General features: G+C 36.5%; 1 protein-coding gene across 1 annotated transcript; it reads left to right on the top strand.

Moving 5' to 3' along the window:
- The first annotated feature begins 525 nt into the window (after window positions 1–525).
- LOC147160376 (uncharacterized) lies at window positions 526–8,195 on the top strand. Its single transcript, XM_086057982.1, has 5 exons — window positions 526–800; window positions 1,600–1,798; window positions 2,749–3,171; window positions 4,184–4,237; window positions 5,015–8,195. The coding sequence occupies exons 2-5, from the start codon at window positions 1,672–1,674 to the stop codon at window positions 5,434–5,436; spliced, it is 1,026 nt and encodes a 341-aa protein (XP_085914108.1). The 5' UTR covers window positions 526–800; window positions 1,600–1,671; the 3' UTR covers window positions 5,437–8,195.
- Window positions 8,196–21,142: the final 12,947 nt, after the last annotated feature.

Here is a 21,142-nt window from a genome sequence, read left to right as displayed (position 1 = left end):
TTGACAAGCATCTCGATACATATATGATTCAAGGACGGTTTATTTCAAAGTGGAACAATTTGGTTCAATAGTATAGGGCTGAGTTTGAAAGGGTGTATGATGCAAATAGTTTATTTTGTAATATGAATGAATTTAGCAGGTTACTGGAAATGTAGCATTTTCTTAAAATATACATTTCTCCAATACAAGACAATTTGATACATATAATATATTTTAAAGATGTTCAAGTCATTGCTCTCATCTTTTAAATCAAATTTTATATTTAGATTAAAATAGCTTCTTATGCACCCCTAATTAGTTAGATGGGGGACTTTAGATTGACACAATAGCAATACAGTATTCACAATTAATTACACCCTAAACCAGAAGAAAGGTAGTTAAATACACCCAATATTGTTTAATCTATAATCTCTGTGGCCTTAAATACTAGAATCGGCGAGTTTATTCGTTCAAATACAAATCTCTTTCTCCTCCTACCTCGGGAGAGTTTTTCCTTCAAAATAAGAGCATATTTACAATCTGGAAAGTGTCAAAGACCAAATTAATCGCAAATCCCTAAAAAATTATACTGTTTACTATTTCGCACATAACTAGGGGAATTTGAGTCGTGTAATGTAATTTAAATGTATTTTTGCATAAAAGCAGGATCGCTGTTTCAGTAAGGCTATGCAAACCTGAACGATTTACCGGACATACTAATCTGGGTGGGAGTCTACCCGCTAGCTTTATACCAGCTAGCTTGTTGATAAGGACGTTTATATAAATACTCTACGAACAAATATCAATATTTGGACTTTCAGGTGAGTTCACAATTTTCTGAGTACGGGTTGGAAGCTCACCTCCCGTCCAATAGCCAGCGCGTGTGAATACTGCGCTTTATTAGCTTAGCACTAGCATTAGCTTTCGCTATCTTGCTGCAAAGAAAGCATAGCTGAGTTTGGGTATCACTAAGTGATGCCACATAGCTAATACTGTCAAACAACGTCTGTCGAATTACCATTATATGTGCAGGTGAACTGTGTGGGTGTCATGTTTAAAATACATGTGTACATTACAAGTTCATATAGTCCACGAGGTGAGGATGAATTTAACAGTGCATCATTCATTAGCTCAACCTGCGAACCTCATCCAATGTTAGCTTTAGCCATCACTACCTCAGAGAACTAGCCGAGCTGAAATAGAGCCGACGGTACCACACATCTTATGTCTATGCAAGTGCTCGTCGAAATTAATTTGTCTATAAATGCATATGGTTATTTGAAGTCCGTGTCCGTAAAGTATATTTATGTGTGAGGTCATGCGAGTAAGAGTATTGTGTTCATTTAAGCTAGGCTGTCGCAAGTGTGCTAAAGTGCTTGCATTGTTCGTTGGGTTCTTCGTGGGCAAGGTGAAAATGCACTGAGTACTTTATGTAATCTAAACATTACGTTTAAATGTTTAATTGGTAAAATAAGTCTAATGTCAGAGTTGTCGAGGGTGCTCGTCTGGAACGCGTGGACGTTTATTCTCACCTCGTGCCAAAATAGCAAGCCATTTAAACCCCCATTGTTCAGTTATTGTAATTTTGGTTATAATGTATAATAATTAACCTTTTGACAGAGTCCTCTGGAATTTGGAGCAGAGAGGCTATTACAAAGCAGCTGAAGAACCTCAGACGCTGTTTTGTGGAGGATGTCGTCAACGTTACTCTTCAACCAAGACAGTGTTATACGCTTCAAGAAAAGGAAAGCCCGTTTCACTTTCAGTGAGGTCCACATACTTTTAGATGAAGTGAGGAAACATCGCTCCGTGATTGTGGGTATGTTTCTAAATGTGGCTTTTTATATGAATAGACTAATGTTCCTGTGACCACACATCTGATTTAACAAAACATAATAAAGCTAAGAAGACACAGCATTTCAAGTAGAGAGAGGCATTTGAGGACTGATGAAAACTGTCAATTATTTATTTATTTATTTATAGTTTATATTATATGAATGTCAAAATACTAAGGAAAGTGTATTTTTAGTTTTTGCATTTTCTTTTAAACATTATACATTAATGATATAGAATAAAGCCATTGTTGTCATTTTTGTTCTCTCAATTTAAACAATCTGAGATTAATCAAGTTATCAACAGCTTCTGCTGGTTGCAGACAAGTAGTGCACTTTTATTTGCTTATTACTCATTCATTAATTTTAAGGCTGGATACTACAGGTCCAAGTTCCCACTTCCGAAATATTAGGAATGGACAGATGTTGGATTGTGATTCGTGAGCAAAAATAATGTGGTATCACATTAAAATTACAGCTCTAAAATTAAATTATTTGAAAAATCTGGGTAAATCTAAACAGCATCCCAAATTGAATATTTTTTTATTTTTTTAACAAAATATAGAATATTTGGTACATTAAGAAACATGTACCATGTTAAGTTTAAATAAATAAATGATTGTTAACATTATTCTTCTGTTTTCATTCTTATTCTTGGTAAGTCTAGATGTCAGGTGATTATTTTTAGAACTGACTGCTCACGTTGTCCTTTGAGCTAACTAGTACCCACTGGCACCATGTTTAGTTTTTTTGGACAGTGCACATATGATCAAACAAATATGTATGTTGGAGTTTGCATGGTGCCATAGTGTCGAATTCATCAACATGGAATTAGCTATAGAATTGTAAAATGTTAATTATTGGATGTCAGCTATTTTTACATTGTGACATTTAAAAGTGCATCATCTGGTTGCTTTTGTGTTCTTTTAACCTAAAGGAAAATTCAACCGTGGCGTGGCAACAGACGTGAAGAAGCGCACATGGGCTGAAATTGCAGCCCGTGTCAATGAGATTGGCGAGTGTCAACGAGAGGTCATTGAGGTCGTAAAGAAATGGTCGGACCTGAAGTGTGACACCAAGCGGAAAGTTGCTGCCATGCGGTCGGGCAAGGTGCCAAACCGGGGCATCAACTCACGTCTATCTAAAGACCTTAATCAAACAGAGAAAGTAGTACTTCAGATTCTGGAGATGGATCAGGAAGATCAGATCAACAGTGACTTAGGCCCACTTTGTGATGATGATGATGTTGAAGAAATGGAGGAGGATGACATGGTTGGAATGCAGAGTTCACCAAATGGTGCTGATGAGTTGTCTAGGCCTCCACCGATGGCCTACTCTTCAAGCGGATTTGCACAGTCAGGTAGCAAAGAGGAACCATCTCTACTACTCCATTGACATTTATTATAGTTTTAAATTAGGTGTTAAAATATCACCATCATCAGACATTCAATCAGTATATAGGCAATGTTTTAAGTAAAATAAACAATTTAAACTGTTACACTGGTATAAAACTGAATGGCTGTATAACTAGAAAAACATTGTGACGTGTGATGGTGGTAGAACAAACAGAAGTGAGCAATAAGGATTGCAGAAGGACATAGTCAACTTTGTCCACCACACATTTTAACTAATTGTTCCCAAAAACTTAGAAATACGTTCTATTATAAATATTACCATGCTCCCAAAGATGTATTTATACGTTTTTTTAATGTTTATTTTATGCTATAACATACAGAAGGCTTTGATGCAGCCTCTGAACTGAAGAGAATGCATTAAGCAATTGTAGTTATTACAAAAACGGCCAACAGGTGGCAGCAGAGTATAAGAGATCAACCAGGGCAAGCTGGGAAGCAAGCTGTTTCCCCCGCTGTTTTCAACAGGTTTGTGAATAATTATGAAACTTAGCTATATTCTAATGCTAATTGCTGCAAAATGAAAATGGATAAAAATATACTTTTTTTTCCTGATGAAAGAAGGGACTCTAATTTTTCTTTTGGTAGGTTCCACGTTTTAATAGCAATAGAACACAATATTCTGTGGGCCTTGCAAAATCTGTCAAAATCCAGTAAACCAGTCAGGAGTGAAGGGGGTTGCTTCAGTGTGTTAACCTTGCTTACATTATAAATGCAGGAATTTAATTTGTTGCTTTTCGGTAAAATAATCTTAAGTCAAATTAACCTTGTTTACATTATAAATGCAGAAATTTAATTTGTTGTTTTTCAGTTAAATAACACCCTTAACTTTGGTGACGCTGTTGCAAAAGTACAGTACATAGGATACTGTAAAATCTTACAGGAGTTTTGTTGATTTTGTATTTCTTCCTTTCGATGCACCACATTGCAAATTTCATATTGATGTTTTTATTGTTTCAGGGGACTCATCACGGACTGCCTTTGATGTGCAGTTTGAAATACCTGCTTCGGAAGGTGAGTTGTCGTGAATGGGATCCGGATGCAGTTTAACAGACACCGCTTTTAATTACAGCAGGGACAACCAGCTCTGGTCCTCGAAGGCCCTTATCCAGCATGTTTTAGATGTTCCTCTCCTCCAACACACCTGATTCATATGATCAGCTCATCAGCAAGCTCTACAGAACCCTGATCATTTTAACTTATACAATCCCAAAAATGTATAAATGTTTTTTAATACTTTGTACTGCACTCTTAAAAACCTTTTTATATGTTTTTTTTAATGTTATTTTTAAACATACAGAAGGCTTTGATGCAGCTTCTGACCTGTAAAGGTCGCGTAAAGCAATGGTCATAATTTCAAAAAACGGCCAGCAGGTGGCAGCAGAGTATAAGAAATCAGTCAAGCTCTTTTTGCCATTGTTTTCAACAGGTTTGTGAATAATGATTAAACTTAGCTATATTTGCTGCAAAACGGAAACGGATACAAATATACTTTTTTTCCATGATGAAAGAAGGGACTCTAATCTTTCTTTTGGTAGGTTCAATGTTTTAATAGCAATAGAACACAAAATTCTGTGGGCCTTGCAAAATCAGTCAAAATCTAGTAAAGCGAAGGGGGTTGCTTCAGTGAAAATGGCTGGGAGTGAATGAGTTAATCAGGTGTGTTGGAAGAGGGAAACGTCTAAAACACGTTGGATAGAGACCCGCAAGGACAGGAGTTGGTGACCCCTGAATTACATCCAGTATGTCCGTTTGGATTTCTTTGACTCAAGATGCTCGTTTCTTTGGCAGACTGGGATGATGACGCAAAAGATGACTCATTGCCTTCAAGTCATGCAACTAAACTTAGAGGGGATCACCAAGGAAATAATGGCCTCCAGAAACGAGAACGACCTCATACTTCCTCTGGCACTTCAACGTTGTCAGCCTCACTCCCAATCACTGGTCAGCCCAACGTAAACATGAGGGAAAGCATGCTACAAAATGCGTCACTCAGCCTCCAGGAGCAGCACGCCACCAACGTCCTGCTGGAAACAGTTTCCCGCTCCCTGGAGCTTCTGTCCGAGTCGGTGCAGCAGCTAGCAGAGACTCAGCAAGAATTTGTACGCGAGTCTCTGCAGCTCCAACGAGAAACAGTCCAGGTTCTTCGAGACTTTACAGGCAGCGCCATCACTCTCATGCATGACAAACTAAATGGACGGCCTGCATTATAGCATCAAGTTGGCAGATACATCTATGACTTTATATATGGCCTTCTGCCACAAAAACCTTCAATTTCCTTTGGATTTTACACTGGTTACTGTATTTATGACAGTACTCAACTGATATTCCATTATGGGTAGAGACAGTGTATTTAGGGTGACCAGAGCCGGGGTTTTGAGCCTATTATCCCGAGTCACAGCGGATTTCACCAGCCCTATTTTGTCCCAATTTTACACAGGTCCTATCCTGGCATCTGCATTTTCCAGTCAGCAAGCAGATTGTTTGGGCCATGTGTCTGTCGATCACATATCTGAGATGCGCACTTCCGTCAATCGTCAATACCCTGGCCGTCCTTATCGATGGGCACCTTTCGCCGAGTGCTTACACATTTTCAGTAAATGTTTTTTGATGCAAAATTACAAGGAAAGGGAAGGACCGTCTGTACTCAGCCCAATCGACGGATGTAAACCTGCTTCAGGTGAGCATTGTCATTGTCGGGAATTGACAGAAGTGGCGATTCATACAATAATACCAATTTAATAGGAGTTTAACTGTTAAATTCAGTCCAATTTACTTTCACATCCATGTCTGCATTTTCATTCGCATCTACTCGCGAGCAGGCATGTTTTTGTCATACTAAAAACAAAACTACTTCCTGCGTCTGTAGTGGGGGTTTCCATCCAATTATTTAAAATGTACTGAAAATGCGCAAAACGGACATGTGACATATGCCCGTTTCCATCTGTTCTTCTTTTGTGAAGATTGAGAGGGGACTCCCCCTTGGAGATGTGATCCACTAGTACTTTAAAAGAAGAAGAAGAAAAACAAAGCGACTGCGCCGTGCGATGGTGTTGTATGAGTTTGCTTTTGTAATTCTTGATAAACCGTAGTTTTTCTTGGCTGTTTTCCATCTAAAATAGCATTAATATTCGCTTCTTTATTTAATTCCAAAAATATTTCAGTTTTGTCGTCCCCCCAAACATACCTTACTTTATCGTTCGACATTGCTTTGGGACTACAAACGTACGTGTGATGTAATATCCGGTCAAAACGTGCGACGTGTATCTGGTCGTGGCAGCGTTTAATCGCAAAACCTGTTTCCGTAGCCAAAATATGCATTTTCCTTTTTTCGATTCGCTTCAAAATCAAACCCTTCTAAACGTAAAAACTTTTGGGTGAATTTGAGCCCTTTTTGAATGTCTGGCATTTCCATTCAGTTTTTTCGCATTTCTTGAAAATTCGAATAAAAATGAGTGGATGGAAACCCAACTTGTGTCTAATAATCATGTGAAATCCCTCTAACACAATTCTGCGGTTGCCCGTCACACCCAATGCAAGCTGAGCTTTTCTGGCGGCATATTTCCAATGTTATAATAATTCAAGACTGTTGTGAGTTAAACGGTACAGCCAGCGTCCAATAGCTTCAGGGACCGATCAAAAAAAAAAAAAAAAGGTTGGATAACGTAAGTGCATTGTCTTGTTCAGTGCTGTTAAAACTCAACCAAGACAGCATTTAACAACAATATATCAGATTTATATGGTGATACATTATTCACATACTCACACTGGTGGCGGTAAAGTGCATCCGTAACCACAGCTGCCCCGGGGCACGCTGGCAGAGGCGTGACTGCCAGTGTGCGCCTTCAACCCCTCCGACCACCACCAAGCATTCACACCTGCCATACACCAATGTGAGTGCTGCTGGTGCAATGTGTGTACTGTGTCTTGCCCAAGAACACAATGGCACGTTATTTTGAGAGAGCAGGAATGGAACAGTTGACTTTTCGGTTACTAGACGACCCCTTCTACCTCCTGAGCCATGGCCGCCACGTTTAGCATTAGCTAAAGTAATAACACAACCAACCACCGTTCACCAGATTGACTATGCACATACTTCCTGGTGAATATTGATTGTATATTTGATTTTCAGTGAAGTGTATGGTTTATAATTTTAAAATAAAATCTGGTCACCCTAAATGTTGTTAGAAAGTCTGTCTGAGGGGTTTAATTGAACTGTTTTTTTATTTTTTATTTTGCTACTGAGTGATACTTGTGTCACTGCGTTGTAAAGCATGTACCACTTTTTAAATCCTTGTTTTATTGTTGACATTCAAGAGGGGATCATTGAATTTGAAGTGTGTCAAACTCAGCGCGTTCTGTCCATAAGCGTTCCCTTCCATCTGTGTATAGAGAATCACTCGTACTGTAATATCATTGAGTAGTTTTCAGCACCTGACCATTATATGGTCCAAATATCTTAAAGCTATACTTAACTTGTTATTTTTACATCCTATAGTGCATTATATATATTAGAATATCCGTAAAATAAACTTTTTCTTTTAGACGTTGAATAAACTATCTAAACATTGTGGGCGTTTTTTCCATCGTCAGGTCAAACGTTTTTTGTGTGTGTAATTTCCAAAACATACTTTCTACACTAGAGAGTGAAGTATTATTGTCATATTGGAAAGGTACGTTTTTCTATTATGGAGAGCAGAAAATATGTTTAAAAACTATTGTGCCTTCTTCCAGGAGGCTGGGCACAGACGTCCTACCAACTTTGTATTCATTCCACTAGAGGGCACTGTGGTTGTTACTAAAAGTAAAAGCACAATATTGTGAAGGCCTCCTTTTAGTGAAGCTTTATTTATTTTTGCAAATGTTGTCTGATCTAGAATGAAATAGAGCAGAAAGAGCACAAGTCTTATTTTATCTGGCGCCTTTTAATAAAAAATAAAAAAATCAATAAAAGGCAGTAATTGTACTTATACCAATGTCAAAGACCATTCATTCATTCATTTATTTTTCATAGCTATTAATAATGATCCCTAATACAGACAACATCTATGTACAATATAAAATAACACAAATGAGCCAAAAAGATTCTAAACAGTGTTGAAGCTGTTTCCACGAAGATCAATGAGGAAAATAGACAATACAGTGAAAGTACAAGTAATTTTATCAATAAAAGGCAGGTAAGGTAGGTAATTGTACTCATAACAATGTCAAAGACTCAGATTCATTTATTTATTTTTCATAGCTATTAATAACACTGATCCCCAATAAAGACAATACGGTGTGTATATACAATATAAAATAATACAAATAAGCATAAGGCATTAGATTCAAATGACACCCTCTTATATCACATGACAGGCCTTGTACATGTCAATAACACTTAATTCAACTAACTTGCCATTATTTACCAGTAGTTTGAGGCATCAAGACTTTCACTGGATTTCACCAGATCAATGAAGGTTTTCCTTAGCTGGTACATTCTCAGCACCTCTTGATTCACAAGCAGCCTTTGTTGGATGATCCTCTCACAGAATATTTTGTAGCTGACATCAAACAGCGGCTCATTCCATAAACACACAAATCTGAAGCAAAGAAGTAAATAAATGGATAAGTGTTGTGATTGTGTTCACATACAACATAAGGGGAAATATATTGTATGTTTACATGTAATGTTAAAGGGTCCATATCATGCAAAATCCACTTCTTTTTTTTAGATTTTAGCCATGTTATAGTGCTAATTCCTAACCAAAAACAACACCAAAGTGGTGTTTTCCTCCAATCACGCATTTCTGTATGAAGGACCAAAAATGCAAAAAATTATAAATACATAAATAAAAGTGACACGTTTTTATATTTATTTCCACTACATTTATTTTTATATTATTTTTATTTTTTTAGTCCCATTTTCAAAACAGAGATCCCCCAGCCCCAATAGCGGTGTCCATTTTCAAGCCTTTGCCAACTACTGTTAAATGGGATTGTCGAGCCTTCAAGACACTTTTTGGTTGCATCACATGGCAGGATTCCAGAGGAAAACAAAAGGACCAGCTGTAGTCTGCCCTAGAGAAGCTTCACCCTGATCACCATTATCTTTAGTAGGTTATTCCCATTTAAAGTGTTTTGTAAACACTTTTGTGTGTAATGTTTGGGGTCAAAAGTATAATTTTGTTTGATGCTGATTTCCCCTCCGTTTTTAGCGACATGGTGGTAAGATGGGACCCTGGACGATGAGATAGACAGTGAAGACATGCACCCCCTATCTCCCGCCTGATCAGTCATTTCTCCTTTACAGGGAAGTAAACAGTTTACATTGTGGGGAATATTTGACACCTTTGCCTGCTTGCACGGTAAGGGGGAGACGAAACGAGACTCCTGCTGGAGGCAGTGATAGTCAAGAACAATGGCGTCCTTAGACCTATTTTATGAGGCTCAAGCCTACCTAAAATGTTCTTAAGCCCTCCCTAAATGAATTGGTTGTGTATTTTATATATATATATATATATATATAGTTTTTTTTACTAAAAAGATTGAAAAACCTTAAATATATAGTATACAGAAAGCGAAATGAACTAAATATTCAGGCACATAATCTCATTATTCATGTAAATATTATCATAAATCTGTTGGTTTCCCTTTACTTCCAAGTGTAAGGTCGTCCACGCTTCTCGTGAGTCATTATCCAATCCATTCCACTTTATCATGTCAAACGTCCTTATTAGTAATAATCCCGTCCATGTTTTCATGATTTCATGCTTGCAGTTGAACGTGCCTCTGTCAGCCATGTGTTCCAAATATGCCAACTACAAGCAGCATTGAGGAAAATAACGTGACGGATGGACTGTAATTAATTATTTATATGATCAGAAATCAATTAATTTCCTTCACTTCAAGAGTACTGTAGATAGCGAGAGCCCTTGTCATGTTTTGTTATCCAAAAACTTCCTTATTACTGATAATCCATCCCATGTTTTCCTCCTTGTTTGCTTGCTCCTAACCTGCTGCTATTAGCGGCCATTGTCTATCACGGCCGAGAAAGGGAGTCATGATGGATATAAGGAAGGAAGTTTCTGAAGAAGAAAGTAAGCTGGTAGTAACAATTAGTTAGTAGTGGCCATGACCCAGCTAACAGCAGAAAGTCCTATGCTATATTGTCTAATAATTACTCTACAATGCATGTGAAGTTCCTGGCTGATATACAGATGAAGCTGTTTTTTAGAGGGAACATTATGCTTGAATTCACACTAAAGTAAAAAAGATCACTTATGGTTGACGTCATGTGGATGTCGTGGATGATGATAATAATATAATTGACAATGCTAATCCTCCACCCATGTTGAATTGTAGCAAACAGCACGGTGAGTAGAGAGAGCAAGTGTGGAGCAATACCTGCTGGAGACGTGAGTGTAAAAATCATATAAAACTCAATACGGATTTAATATTATGAATATGAAACATGTGTTAAGTTATTAACATTGTTTTTCAGTTTCAATTTATATTTTAGCCGTTTTGGATTTAGTTAACTCAGTATGGCTCAATGAATAGAATTGCATTCTTATCTGTCTCACACTCCTGAGAAAATAAGGGAGTGTGTGTCTGGTGCTTGTCTCTTCCGAAAGAGACAGGCTGATGTATGATTGTTTTTCTCTAATCTGATTTATAGCTATGGGAACTTGCAGAAGGGAGGAGAGAGGAATTCTCTTGTTTTTACTGAGTTGTAAACAAATGTACTGTGGGCTGATGGGAGGAGACTTTTCGTATTCTCCCACTTTTGTATAAGTATTGATGCCCCACGTTGGACGAGACAGACAACCTGATAGAACACGGCTTCAGTGTCATCAGCCTTTTGTCTTCAGAAGCTTCTGATAATTATTTACCTTTGCAAAGGGACTTCTTCACCAGGATCTCACCATTCAGTTAATTGAACACGCAAAGAGTACAATACTTAAAATTGTCTACTCTAACAAATGGTGACCTCCGACGCTGAATTATAACGAATGGTCTCCTCCGCTGTATTCGAACGGATGGTGGTATTTTGACGTGGAGCTAGATGCGGCGTTTACGGACGGGCGGAACTTCTAGGCCTAAATAAATAAAGTACGGTAAGTGGAGACTGTTATCCACGTAGGGAGGTTCTGTCTGTTTGGGTCCGCTGCAACTGGTTTTTCGTCTTCCAAATTGTCTAAATTTTAAATGAGATCTGTGTGAAGAAGTTATAGTTTGATGTCGTTAGAGAGTTGATAATTCCGACGATATTGAACTAAACACGTCGTGGAGTGGTGCATTTAGAAGTGACGTGAATGCAGACTCAAAGAGATGAAGCTTTTTTTGTACAGGAAGAAATAGCGGTTCATTTTTTGATTTGTTTTGTTTCTCGTCAACGCTATGAAGAATCCTTAGACCATAATATATATTGAATAAAAGGGTTACCGGATGACGTAAAAAGTCTTTCTTTTTACTAGGGATCGCGATGATTATGGTAAGCGCTTCTGTTTTTTTAAGCAGTTTTGGCCGGATTGGAGGACGAGTATCATATTTGTTCATGGCTCTTGGTGAAAAAGTCCTCGTATCACGTAATATGTTTTTTGAAAAAGCGCCTGTTTGAAATTGAACAGTATTGAGGGGTCCAGGTTGATTACAGTAATAATTGGATTTATCTTACTGTATTTGCAATCGAGAGATTACGTGAAAGATTTAGTTTAAATTTTGGCGCTCCTACTTTTGTAGTTTTGGGGTCAGGATTACCGTATGAATTCCTTTTGTTCTACGGTTGAATTCGATAGTGCGTGACAATTTATTTTGAAAATGAGCGCCTTGCAAAAATTTTGCAATATAGGGAGAACAGTTTAGCTCAGCGGGATTGGATAACCGCTGTGTATAAACGAGAGGTCACGTGATTCTTATGTGTGTCTGTTGTGTGGCCATATGTGTTAACCTATTGAACTATTATACTGAAAGTGAGACGTCACTGTATTGATAAATATTAATACTACTTGCGTAAAATAGAAACCGAAAGTAAAATAGCCTATAAACAAAATGGAGGCGATTTCGACCCGGATACAGAATGGTTTGTCCTGAATGCGCTTCCGGTTTATAGACGTGTGAGTCGCAGCCATGCGGAGAAACAATAAAACAAAGCGTCGAACAAACTATGGATCGATTGTATAAAAAGCTTTCGCTGGACAAAATGGTACGTCAGACTTTTGTATTTTCTTTGTTGGTAATGATGTAGTGGCTGAATTTGATGCTAAAATGACTCCAGCATTTGTGGAGCAGTTTACGGGTGGTTTGTTCGAAGTTAACCCGTTTACTGAAATCACCGTATAAAACTGCGGTTTAAATGCTATAAGATTTGTAGACGATGAATTGATAGAATAACACCGTTTATTATTTTATAATGACTAAAGAGTGTGTGCGTATGCATTTGAGTGTGTGACCTGGCTTTTGAAAGGTGGGGGTTTGGGAGTGAGAAATGTGCATATGGGGATTTTGTTTGTTTTTCATCAATATTTTTAACTAAGTTTGGTGTTGTTTTTGTGTGAGATGAGACTGTTGTGATAGTGGCGTTTGTTTTATTAATGGGAATGTGATAAAATAGGTTTTGCGATTTATAATGTTAAGATCCCCCCCCCCCCCCCCCCCGTTTCTAGGTTAGAAAAAAAGGTGGGGGCTGTGCGTTGGAGCATAATGTGTCCTCGTAATGGGACTTTTTCTTTGTCAAAATGGTAAGAGAGGAATGATAAACAATATAAAATAAGTAATAGTATTTGAAAGATATTGTTGAGTTTTTGTAGAAGAATATTAAATTAGTGTTTTCTTTTTTATTTTTTTTTATTTTTTTTTAGTGACTGAGCTAATAGTCTTTATACTTTAATGATTGATGAAGATGGTTAATTTGTTAACTTTCCCTTTTCGGGACAAATGTATAAAGACTAATGATAAAATAATGGCATTTTGTTTGAGCTATGTTGAGTTGATATAATTATGCCTACATCTGTACAGCTGTGGCTGGAAGTAAGATGGTTGAATAAGGAGTTATAAATGTTTTTGAAATTGACATAATGATAATGATTTTTAATATTTGTTTTTTCTCTGAGTGTGTCATTTCAGAAACTGATGTTTGAGTTCCAAGGCAGATGAGGGTTTGATGGCCTTCACTGATTACAAACTGCGAACGGGATGCGCCCCAGCTGCTGATACGCTGTATTGCTAGTAGCTATTTTGAAGGGGTATTTAAAAAAAAAAAAGGCTGTTTTTTTACGAAACATTTTTGAAAGCAGGAAGTGAACTGTCTTGCTATGATCCCATATCCTGAGTCTGGCATTTTTAATGCATTGTATCAACGAGTGTGCATTTTTTGGTCAGGTGAGCTCTCAGAAAGACTGTGTGTCATCAGATCCACATTGCAGACAGCGTCTGAATGGATGTGGCAGAGATCAAAGGTCAAAAGCCCAGAGCAACAGTCTTCTCGTCCTGTGCCTCAAAGAACATGATGTTCAACTTCCAAAATGCCCAGTGACTGTGTACAAGCCTCATTACAGAGATGTCTCCTCTCATCGAACTTTGTCTGACACAGCCCCGTCCTGAACATTGACAACAGCTGCCGTCCTGCCTTCTGCTGGGGGACTGGACTAAGAAAGTTGGTGGTCTGACTGGGATGCGACCCCAATCAGTAAAATGCTGCACGGTGTATGCAAGGCATTTTTAATGTGTTGAGTGGGGAGCTGTGATCTATAGCAAGATATTTCAGGAAATTGAAAACGACATATGTAAATTTGAGATGAGGGATTGAGAAAATTTATTTCAATCTATAGCCTACTAAATTTTTGCCTATATTTTTGGGAGAATCAGTTTCTGAATTGGTACAAGGGGAATTTTATTAATATGATATGATACGATATATTTTTATTTTCCCCGTGAGGAACTTTTTTGGACTTCGTCCAGCTGCAGCTATAGTATAAAATAATTAATAGAATAAAATGAGTAGTAACAAGTAAAAGACTAACTAAGAGTTTGATGGCTAAGTTTGATTTTTTTTTTAACAGCACTGTGATTTATAAATCCCAGAAATATTTTGTGTGCTGTGTTTTTTATGAGCCCCGCTAATATGTAAAAGATTAGCAGTTTGAAGATAATTTTTAGTTTGATTTAATCTAGATAGATATTAAATAGATATTTGTAAATTTTGTGTAATTTTATCCTCAGCCCCACTAATCTGTAAAAGAGGTGAGGTTGATTAGCAGTTTAAATAATTTTTAGTTTGCTTAACTCTAGGAGAATTAGATTAATATGGTTACCTCTGTTTTTATGGTCCCAAAGTCATTATATATTAGTGTCTTACATTGTATCTGCTTGTGTTCATTTTTTATAGTGTTTTGTAGCTCTTTTGTTTATCTCATAGCCTGATTTAGAGGGTTGAGTTATTTATGACGTCTTTTGAGTTATGAGGTCTCTATTTTATCCTCCCTTTATCTTGATGTGTTTGAAAAAATCAGTGGATCTTTGTCAAATGAGGGAGTTTATGTTTAAGAAATTAACCAATGTAGACGAGTTAGAAAATTAAAATCAAACTTAAAAACAAAATTAAAAAGGTTGTGGGGTATCGGCCTACACTCCAATTGACAGGATGAGTTTGAATGGGATAATTCACAGTTTGAATATGAAGAAATCTACCAGAGGAAATCGATCGCAAAGTAAGTCTGAAGAAAGAGGACAATAATGCATATTCGCCGAATGAAGGTAATTATATTATATTATATCTTTTATCTCAGAATCACATTTGAAAAATGTAATGTTTGGAGCCCAGTGTTTGCAAAAGAGTATAGATAATATGAATATATGTGAGCTTTTTCCAGGATCATCAGGATTCGGCCGATCATGGGATTCTGGGAAGAGAATATATGATATGAAAGGCAAAGTTATGCAAATTTAGAATAAATTTAGTCGTGGTAAAAATGACCTATTATTGAACAAAACCTATTTGAAAAATAAATATTTACAAGCTCTGTCTTATATTAATGAATGAGCGAATGTCATTCAACTCAATCAAAGGCTGGGCTCTATTTTAATGTCACAAAAATAGATCTTTTCCTGTTCCAACAGCACAGGACCTACGGATCTTAACCAAATAACATTTACTAATCCCAACTAACAAAACTATCAGGGTTTTTCCTCCAAATAAAATTTATGTGGGTTTATGAGAAGACTAAAAACATATTCCGCTCTCAGGTTGAAAGGAGAGACGCTCTCAGGTTGAAAGGAGAGACGAAATTCCACAACTGGAAAGGAGCTGCCGGCTATCTCATCAACTGATGATCATCAATCTTATCACCTCCGACCTGGAGCCACGTCAGCTGACCCAGTGTTCGTTCTGGAGCAGCCGTTTTGACATCATTCAACGGATCAAGTCAAGTGCCTTTTCTTGGGCAATCATTCCACGAAGAGTCACATTTTCGGGCAGAATAATCCCAGTGACAAATCGAAGAATTTGGGTAGTCTACCCCAGATTCTTCGATTTGAACTATTGCGTCACTTTTTTCATTCAACAAAACTTCATCACAAGATGGCTTCAAAGAACACATATTCGTCTGCCGATACATTGCGACACTTTTTAATGAACAACATTTTATGTTAAGCCTCACATATGCTATGCTTATTTCACTAAAAATCTTTTAAATGTATCAAATTGTTTTTTAATGTCATATGATTGCTAAACTACCTCCTTTTCTGCTAAAGGGATGTTTTAAGGATAATTATTTTTATCACACAACCATTGAAAAAAAATGTTTTAATGTGTTGAGCTCTCATGAGCTCAAATGAGGGATTGTTAAGTTATTAACATTGTTTTTCAGTTTCAATTTATATTTTAGCCGTTTTGGATTTAGTTAACTCAGTATGGCTCAATGAATAGAATTGCATTCTTATCTGTCTCACACTTCTGAGAAAATAAGGGAGTGTGTGTCTGGTGCCTGTCTCTTCCGAAAGAGACAGGCTGATGTATGATTGTTTTTCTCTAATCTGATTTATAGCTATGGGAACTTGCAGAAGGGAGGAGAGAGGAATTCTCTTGTTTTTACTGAGTTGTAAACAAATGTACTGTGGGCTGATGGGAGGAGACTTTTCGTATTCTCCCACTTTTGTATAAGTATTGATGCCCCACGTTGGACGAGACAGACAACCTGATAGAACACGGCTTCAGTGTCATCAGCCTTTTGTCTTCAGAAGCTTCTGATAATTATTTACCTTTGCAAAGGGACTTCTTCACCAGGATCTCACCATTCAGTTAATTGAACACGCAAAGAGTACAATACTTAAAATTGTCTACTCTAACACAAGTCAGTCAAGGTGCATCATTTAAGACTAATTTAACCTGAGAGTAATGAACAGAAAGTGGAGATATTTAAAACAAATTCAAGGCAGGCAGCTATAGCATGTCATGCACAAGGAAACTCAAAATAACAAAAGACACCTACAAAGTACGGAAAGAAACGTTTACATTTTAGAGATTACTAAAATTAGTAAATAAAATTTACAGTGCAAGAAAAATTATTTGGGGTTAAAAACTTCGAAATATCTCAATTATAGGCATGGTGAAAAAGATTTTTTTAAAACCTGAAATAAAAAATATTCACACTTTAATATTACTTTCATATTTAATTTAGAAGTCATTGAGTAATATTTTTCTTCTAGTCACATATGCTACGAAAGGTACCATGTGACTTCAGAACTATTTGGGAGCAGACAGTTACTGTGCTTTGAGCCAAATTCATGTCATTGGCCTCTCTGTTGATCAGTTAATAATTCATTCAATGTATCTTAATTGAAAATGATAGACTCACTTTATGATAACACAGATACTTTTTTTTTGCATACAGTTTTCGTACACTGTAGACAATGTGTACATTGTCATACATATATACTGTATATTTTTGGTTAATTTGATAAAAATGCTTCATGTGTGTGTGTACCATATTAAAATACTGACGGAAATAACACTTCAAGTCTAATGATGACAACTCTGTCCTCGAGGGCCGAAGTCCTGCAGTTTTTCGAGGTGTCCCTCTTTCAACTGGTTATTATAGTTTGGGAATTTTTCCTTTTAGTTAGTTTTTATTTCGTTTTGAGTTTTGGTTTTTACATTTAGTTAGTTTTAATTAGTTATCAAGGTGGTTCTGTTATTTTTTATTAGTTTTAGTTATTTCATAAATGCTTAGTTTTAGTTTAGTTTTAGTTAGTTTCAGTATTAGTTTTAGTTTAAAAAAAGTGTATTACTTGTGCGCAATATTTAAAAAACACCATGGGAGCAACGTCATCTGAAGGTGCGTTTCTATTAGCTGCTGCTAGATGATGTTACTTTTGTGTGACACATTTTCAAATGTCCTTATTGCGGTTAATATAAAAATAAATCTACTTAAAATCACATTTATACTCATTACACATTAATTTATTCAATCATTATTTTAAAAAATGCTATAATTATAGTTAGTTTTAGTTAGTTTTGTAAACATACAATGTAGTGTCAGTTAGTTTAATTTTTTTTTAAAGCATTTTCGTTTTTATTTTATTTCTGTAATGAAATAGTTTTTTGAATTTTGGTTTTAGTTTTTTCGTTAGTTTTAGTTAACTAAAATAACCTTGCTTTCAACACAAGCTGATTCCAATCAACAGGATCGTTATCAGGCTTATGCAGAGCAGGACTCTAGCCCTCCAGGACCCAGTTTGCCCAGCCCTGTCCTTGGTGCTAAGCCCCCCCCCCCCCCCTTTTTCATGAAACCTAGTGACGCCCCTGGTTAAGAAGCCTTGAGCCGAGCACAAAGCACCTTCCTGGGCCACTTGGAGTGGGGAACCCGGAGGGAACTTGGAACATTTCTTGCTCCAGTTAGAAGGAGAGCGTGCGTAAAAGCAGGCCGGGCATCTCTTTGGGTTTTGCTACAGCAAAGCCTCAGGCTGAGCACCTGCCCCAGGAAGCCCGCCGGTCGACAAAATTGATGGTCATCAATCACTTTCTTTTCTTTCCAAAAAAGAGCATCATCATTATGATCAGGCTGATGAATGTTTTTTTTATGTTTGTTTTTAGATTATTATTAAGATTGGAACTTTTTTTAGTTACCATGTAAATTGAATTAATCATTTACTGTATGTTGTAATAAACTAATTAGTGTGTTGTGTGTTCCGGTGTTGCCCATTCTATTTCGCACTCTTGTGTCTGAGTGTTATGTTAGTAAACGCAACACATGTCTCGCGGTGGAGGTTTATGGATGACCAAAACTGCAAAAATGAAAAAATAAATAAATTTAAAGGGGAAAATAAAAACGGATATAAAAATAGAATTCAAAAATTTAATACAAAAAAATATATGAATGGAAATAAAATATAAAAAAATCCTAAATGAATAAATAAATAAAAAGTAAAAAGAAACACAAAAATACTAAATGAGATTAAAAAAATGTATATAAAAATGTTTTGTATTTTTTCGACATTTATTTTTATATTCATTTTTATTTTTAGAATCTTGTTTTTTATTTTTGTATTTATTTTCACTTTTGTTTAATTATGCTAATAATATAATATTGCTGTTTTTATTTCCATTTATATTTATTTTTGTATTTAATGTTTTAATTATATTCTTTATATCCGTTTTTAATTTCATTATTATTTATTTATTTAATCATTTATTTATTTTGCCCGCCGCTTATGATTTGTTTTCTTGTTTCCGGCGTCGGTCACGGCCAACATTAGCCGTTTGTTCAAGAAAAATAAAAAGGGTGACATCCCAAACAATGTTTGCTGGCGGCATTCTTCTGCAAGACATCATAATATGTTAAATGTTTTGAAATGCACGTTCAACTGTATCGCTCACACTTTCATGGCTGACTGTGGAAACAATAAGAATGGGAGACAGGATACAACATGGTTCAATTTGGAAATTCCTCTTGCCTCTCTTCTGGTTAAACAGCTGCCATAGCTGTCCTGGTGTGCGGCAGTTGAACAGATAGCTGGAAGGCATGGGGCAGCGAGTGTCTTGCTGGGTGGGGCTCTTAATATGCAGCTGTATTCACTTGTGAAATGCTCTTTCTTTTGCATTAGCTGAGCTCTTTAGGGAACTATTGAACACTGGACTTAAGCTTCAATGAAAATATATTATTCACTCTGAGTGACTGTAAAACAATTGGAGCTCATTTTACCACTACGAATTAAAAAAGTACTTTTTTTCATAAACTTGGATTAACATACCAAATTTACATTGCTGGATTGTTTTTATTTGATTCATTGCTTGCAATTTATCTTAATACTAATGCTGCATTTGGTTATGGTTTGTTTTTATTCTGATTTGTTCATAATAAGATGGTTTTGTCTGGCGTCAGCAGAAAATGAAAGGATGGAAAAAATGCAGCTGAATAGAAAATAGACATGCAATTTTAGCACATAACAATGAAAAAATCAGTACCAGACCAAATTATTTTGCTGAACGCTCCATAGCTGAACGCTCCATAGCTGAAAATAACTTGTTGACATCTGGCAGAAACATAAAGGGGGGAAATATATATATATTGATCTGTCCTTCTGCAAGTTTCCTCCCTCGTTCTATTGCCACAGTTGACCCCTGTGCCCTTTCCTTTTCGTCATTTGTTACGCCTGCTGTTTACGTGCCCTCCATCCTCCCAACTCCTCCTTTCATCTTCCATCTGCTACAGAGAAGCTGCTGCAAGACTGTCTGGGTTGGGGACGAGGAAAGGTGGGACTGCGACGTGGGGGTGGCCCTGTATCACAAGTGTAATTATACATATGCTGCATATAGTCAAACAATTCACTTCCACTACCCACTGTTGTATTAGGAAGAGGCAGTAACTCAGATATACTGCCATGCAAGCCTTTGTAGAGCTGTCTTGAAATAGCTTTTCATTTACAACTCTTCATTAAGACAAAAAAAACCATTAGGATGATAAATGTGAACAGCATTCCCACTTCTGTTGTTTCTAACCCTTATTATTATTTCAGGCCCTTTTTATTCGCCACACTTTTTTGCCGTGCAATAACTCCCACATAATACATCCGATTTACACCGTTCAAATTGCTTCAAAAATAAACGCGTTTCTGGGAATATATCGTCTGATTAATTTAACGTTAAATATAAACTTTTCACCATTCATTTTAATGGGATAGAATGACATTTTTACCACGTTCCACGCCCACTTCCATCCATATAACTGATGATCATTGCCATTGTCTGTTACTGCTCGGTGGCGCAGTTGGTAAAGTGCACCGTCCAGTAACCAAGAGGTTGTGGGTTTGAATCCCACCTTCATTGCAAATATATCTATTTCCATGGCCATTATGCTAAGTGAGATACATGTATATCAACTGACTATCAGGAAATGCATCATAATTTCCCTGAAATGATTAAATGAATGTCGGACCTTTCGATATCAGATGACCATTTTCAATATAAATACGCCATTAGCCATGACCTTAAACAAGTCATTTAGCTTACTGGTAAAACATCCATTTGGTATTGCACAGGCATGCCGGTGTGAGCGTTCAAATTCAGGTTGGAACACAGTTTTTTTTCCAACTTCAATTTCTAAAATTTTCATTGTCTAATAATTTCACGTCAATTTTATTAAACGTCCCATTTTATTAAATGTAATTTGACATTAACTTTTGTATTATATTAATCCATATTCTCAGCTTTGTATTACAGTATTACACTCTATTATTCAATATAATTACATGCAATGTCAAAGATACTTCCATATTCAAGTGCGGTGGTTAAAGCACATGACTGGCATGTGGAAGGTTCTGGGTTCAATTCCCGCTTGAAGCTCCTTAGAGTGAATGCCGTTCAACTCTTCTTTTTTAGTTATCATTCACACTAAATTAAAAATTTGAAATTTTCACATAATTGATCTTTCAATTTACTTC

Source organism: Leptonotus elevatus, chromosome 16, assembly GCF_054856555.1.
Source record: "Leptonotus elevatus isolate MCC_2025b chromosome 16, RoL_Lele_1.0, whole genome shotgun sequence".
NCBI classification, from domain to species: domain Eukaryota; kingdom Metazoa; phylum Chordata; class Actinopteri; order Syngnathiformes; family Syngnathidae; genus Leptonotus; species Leptonotus elevatus.
Note: the sequence above shows the minus strand (reverse complement) of the source record. Positions and strands in the feature narration are given on the sequence as shown.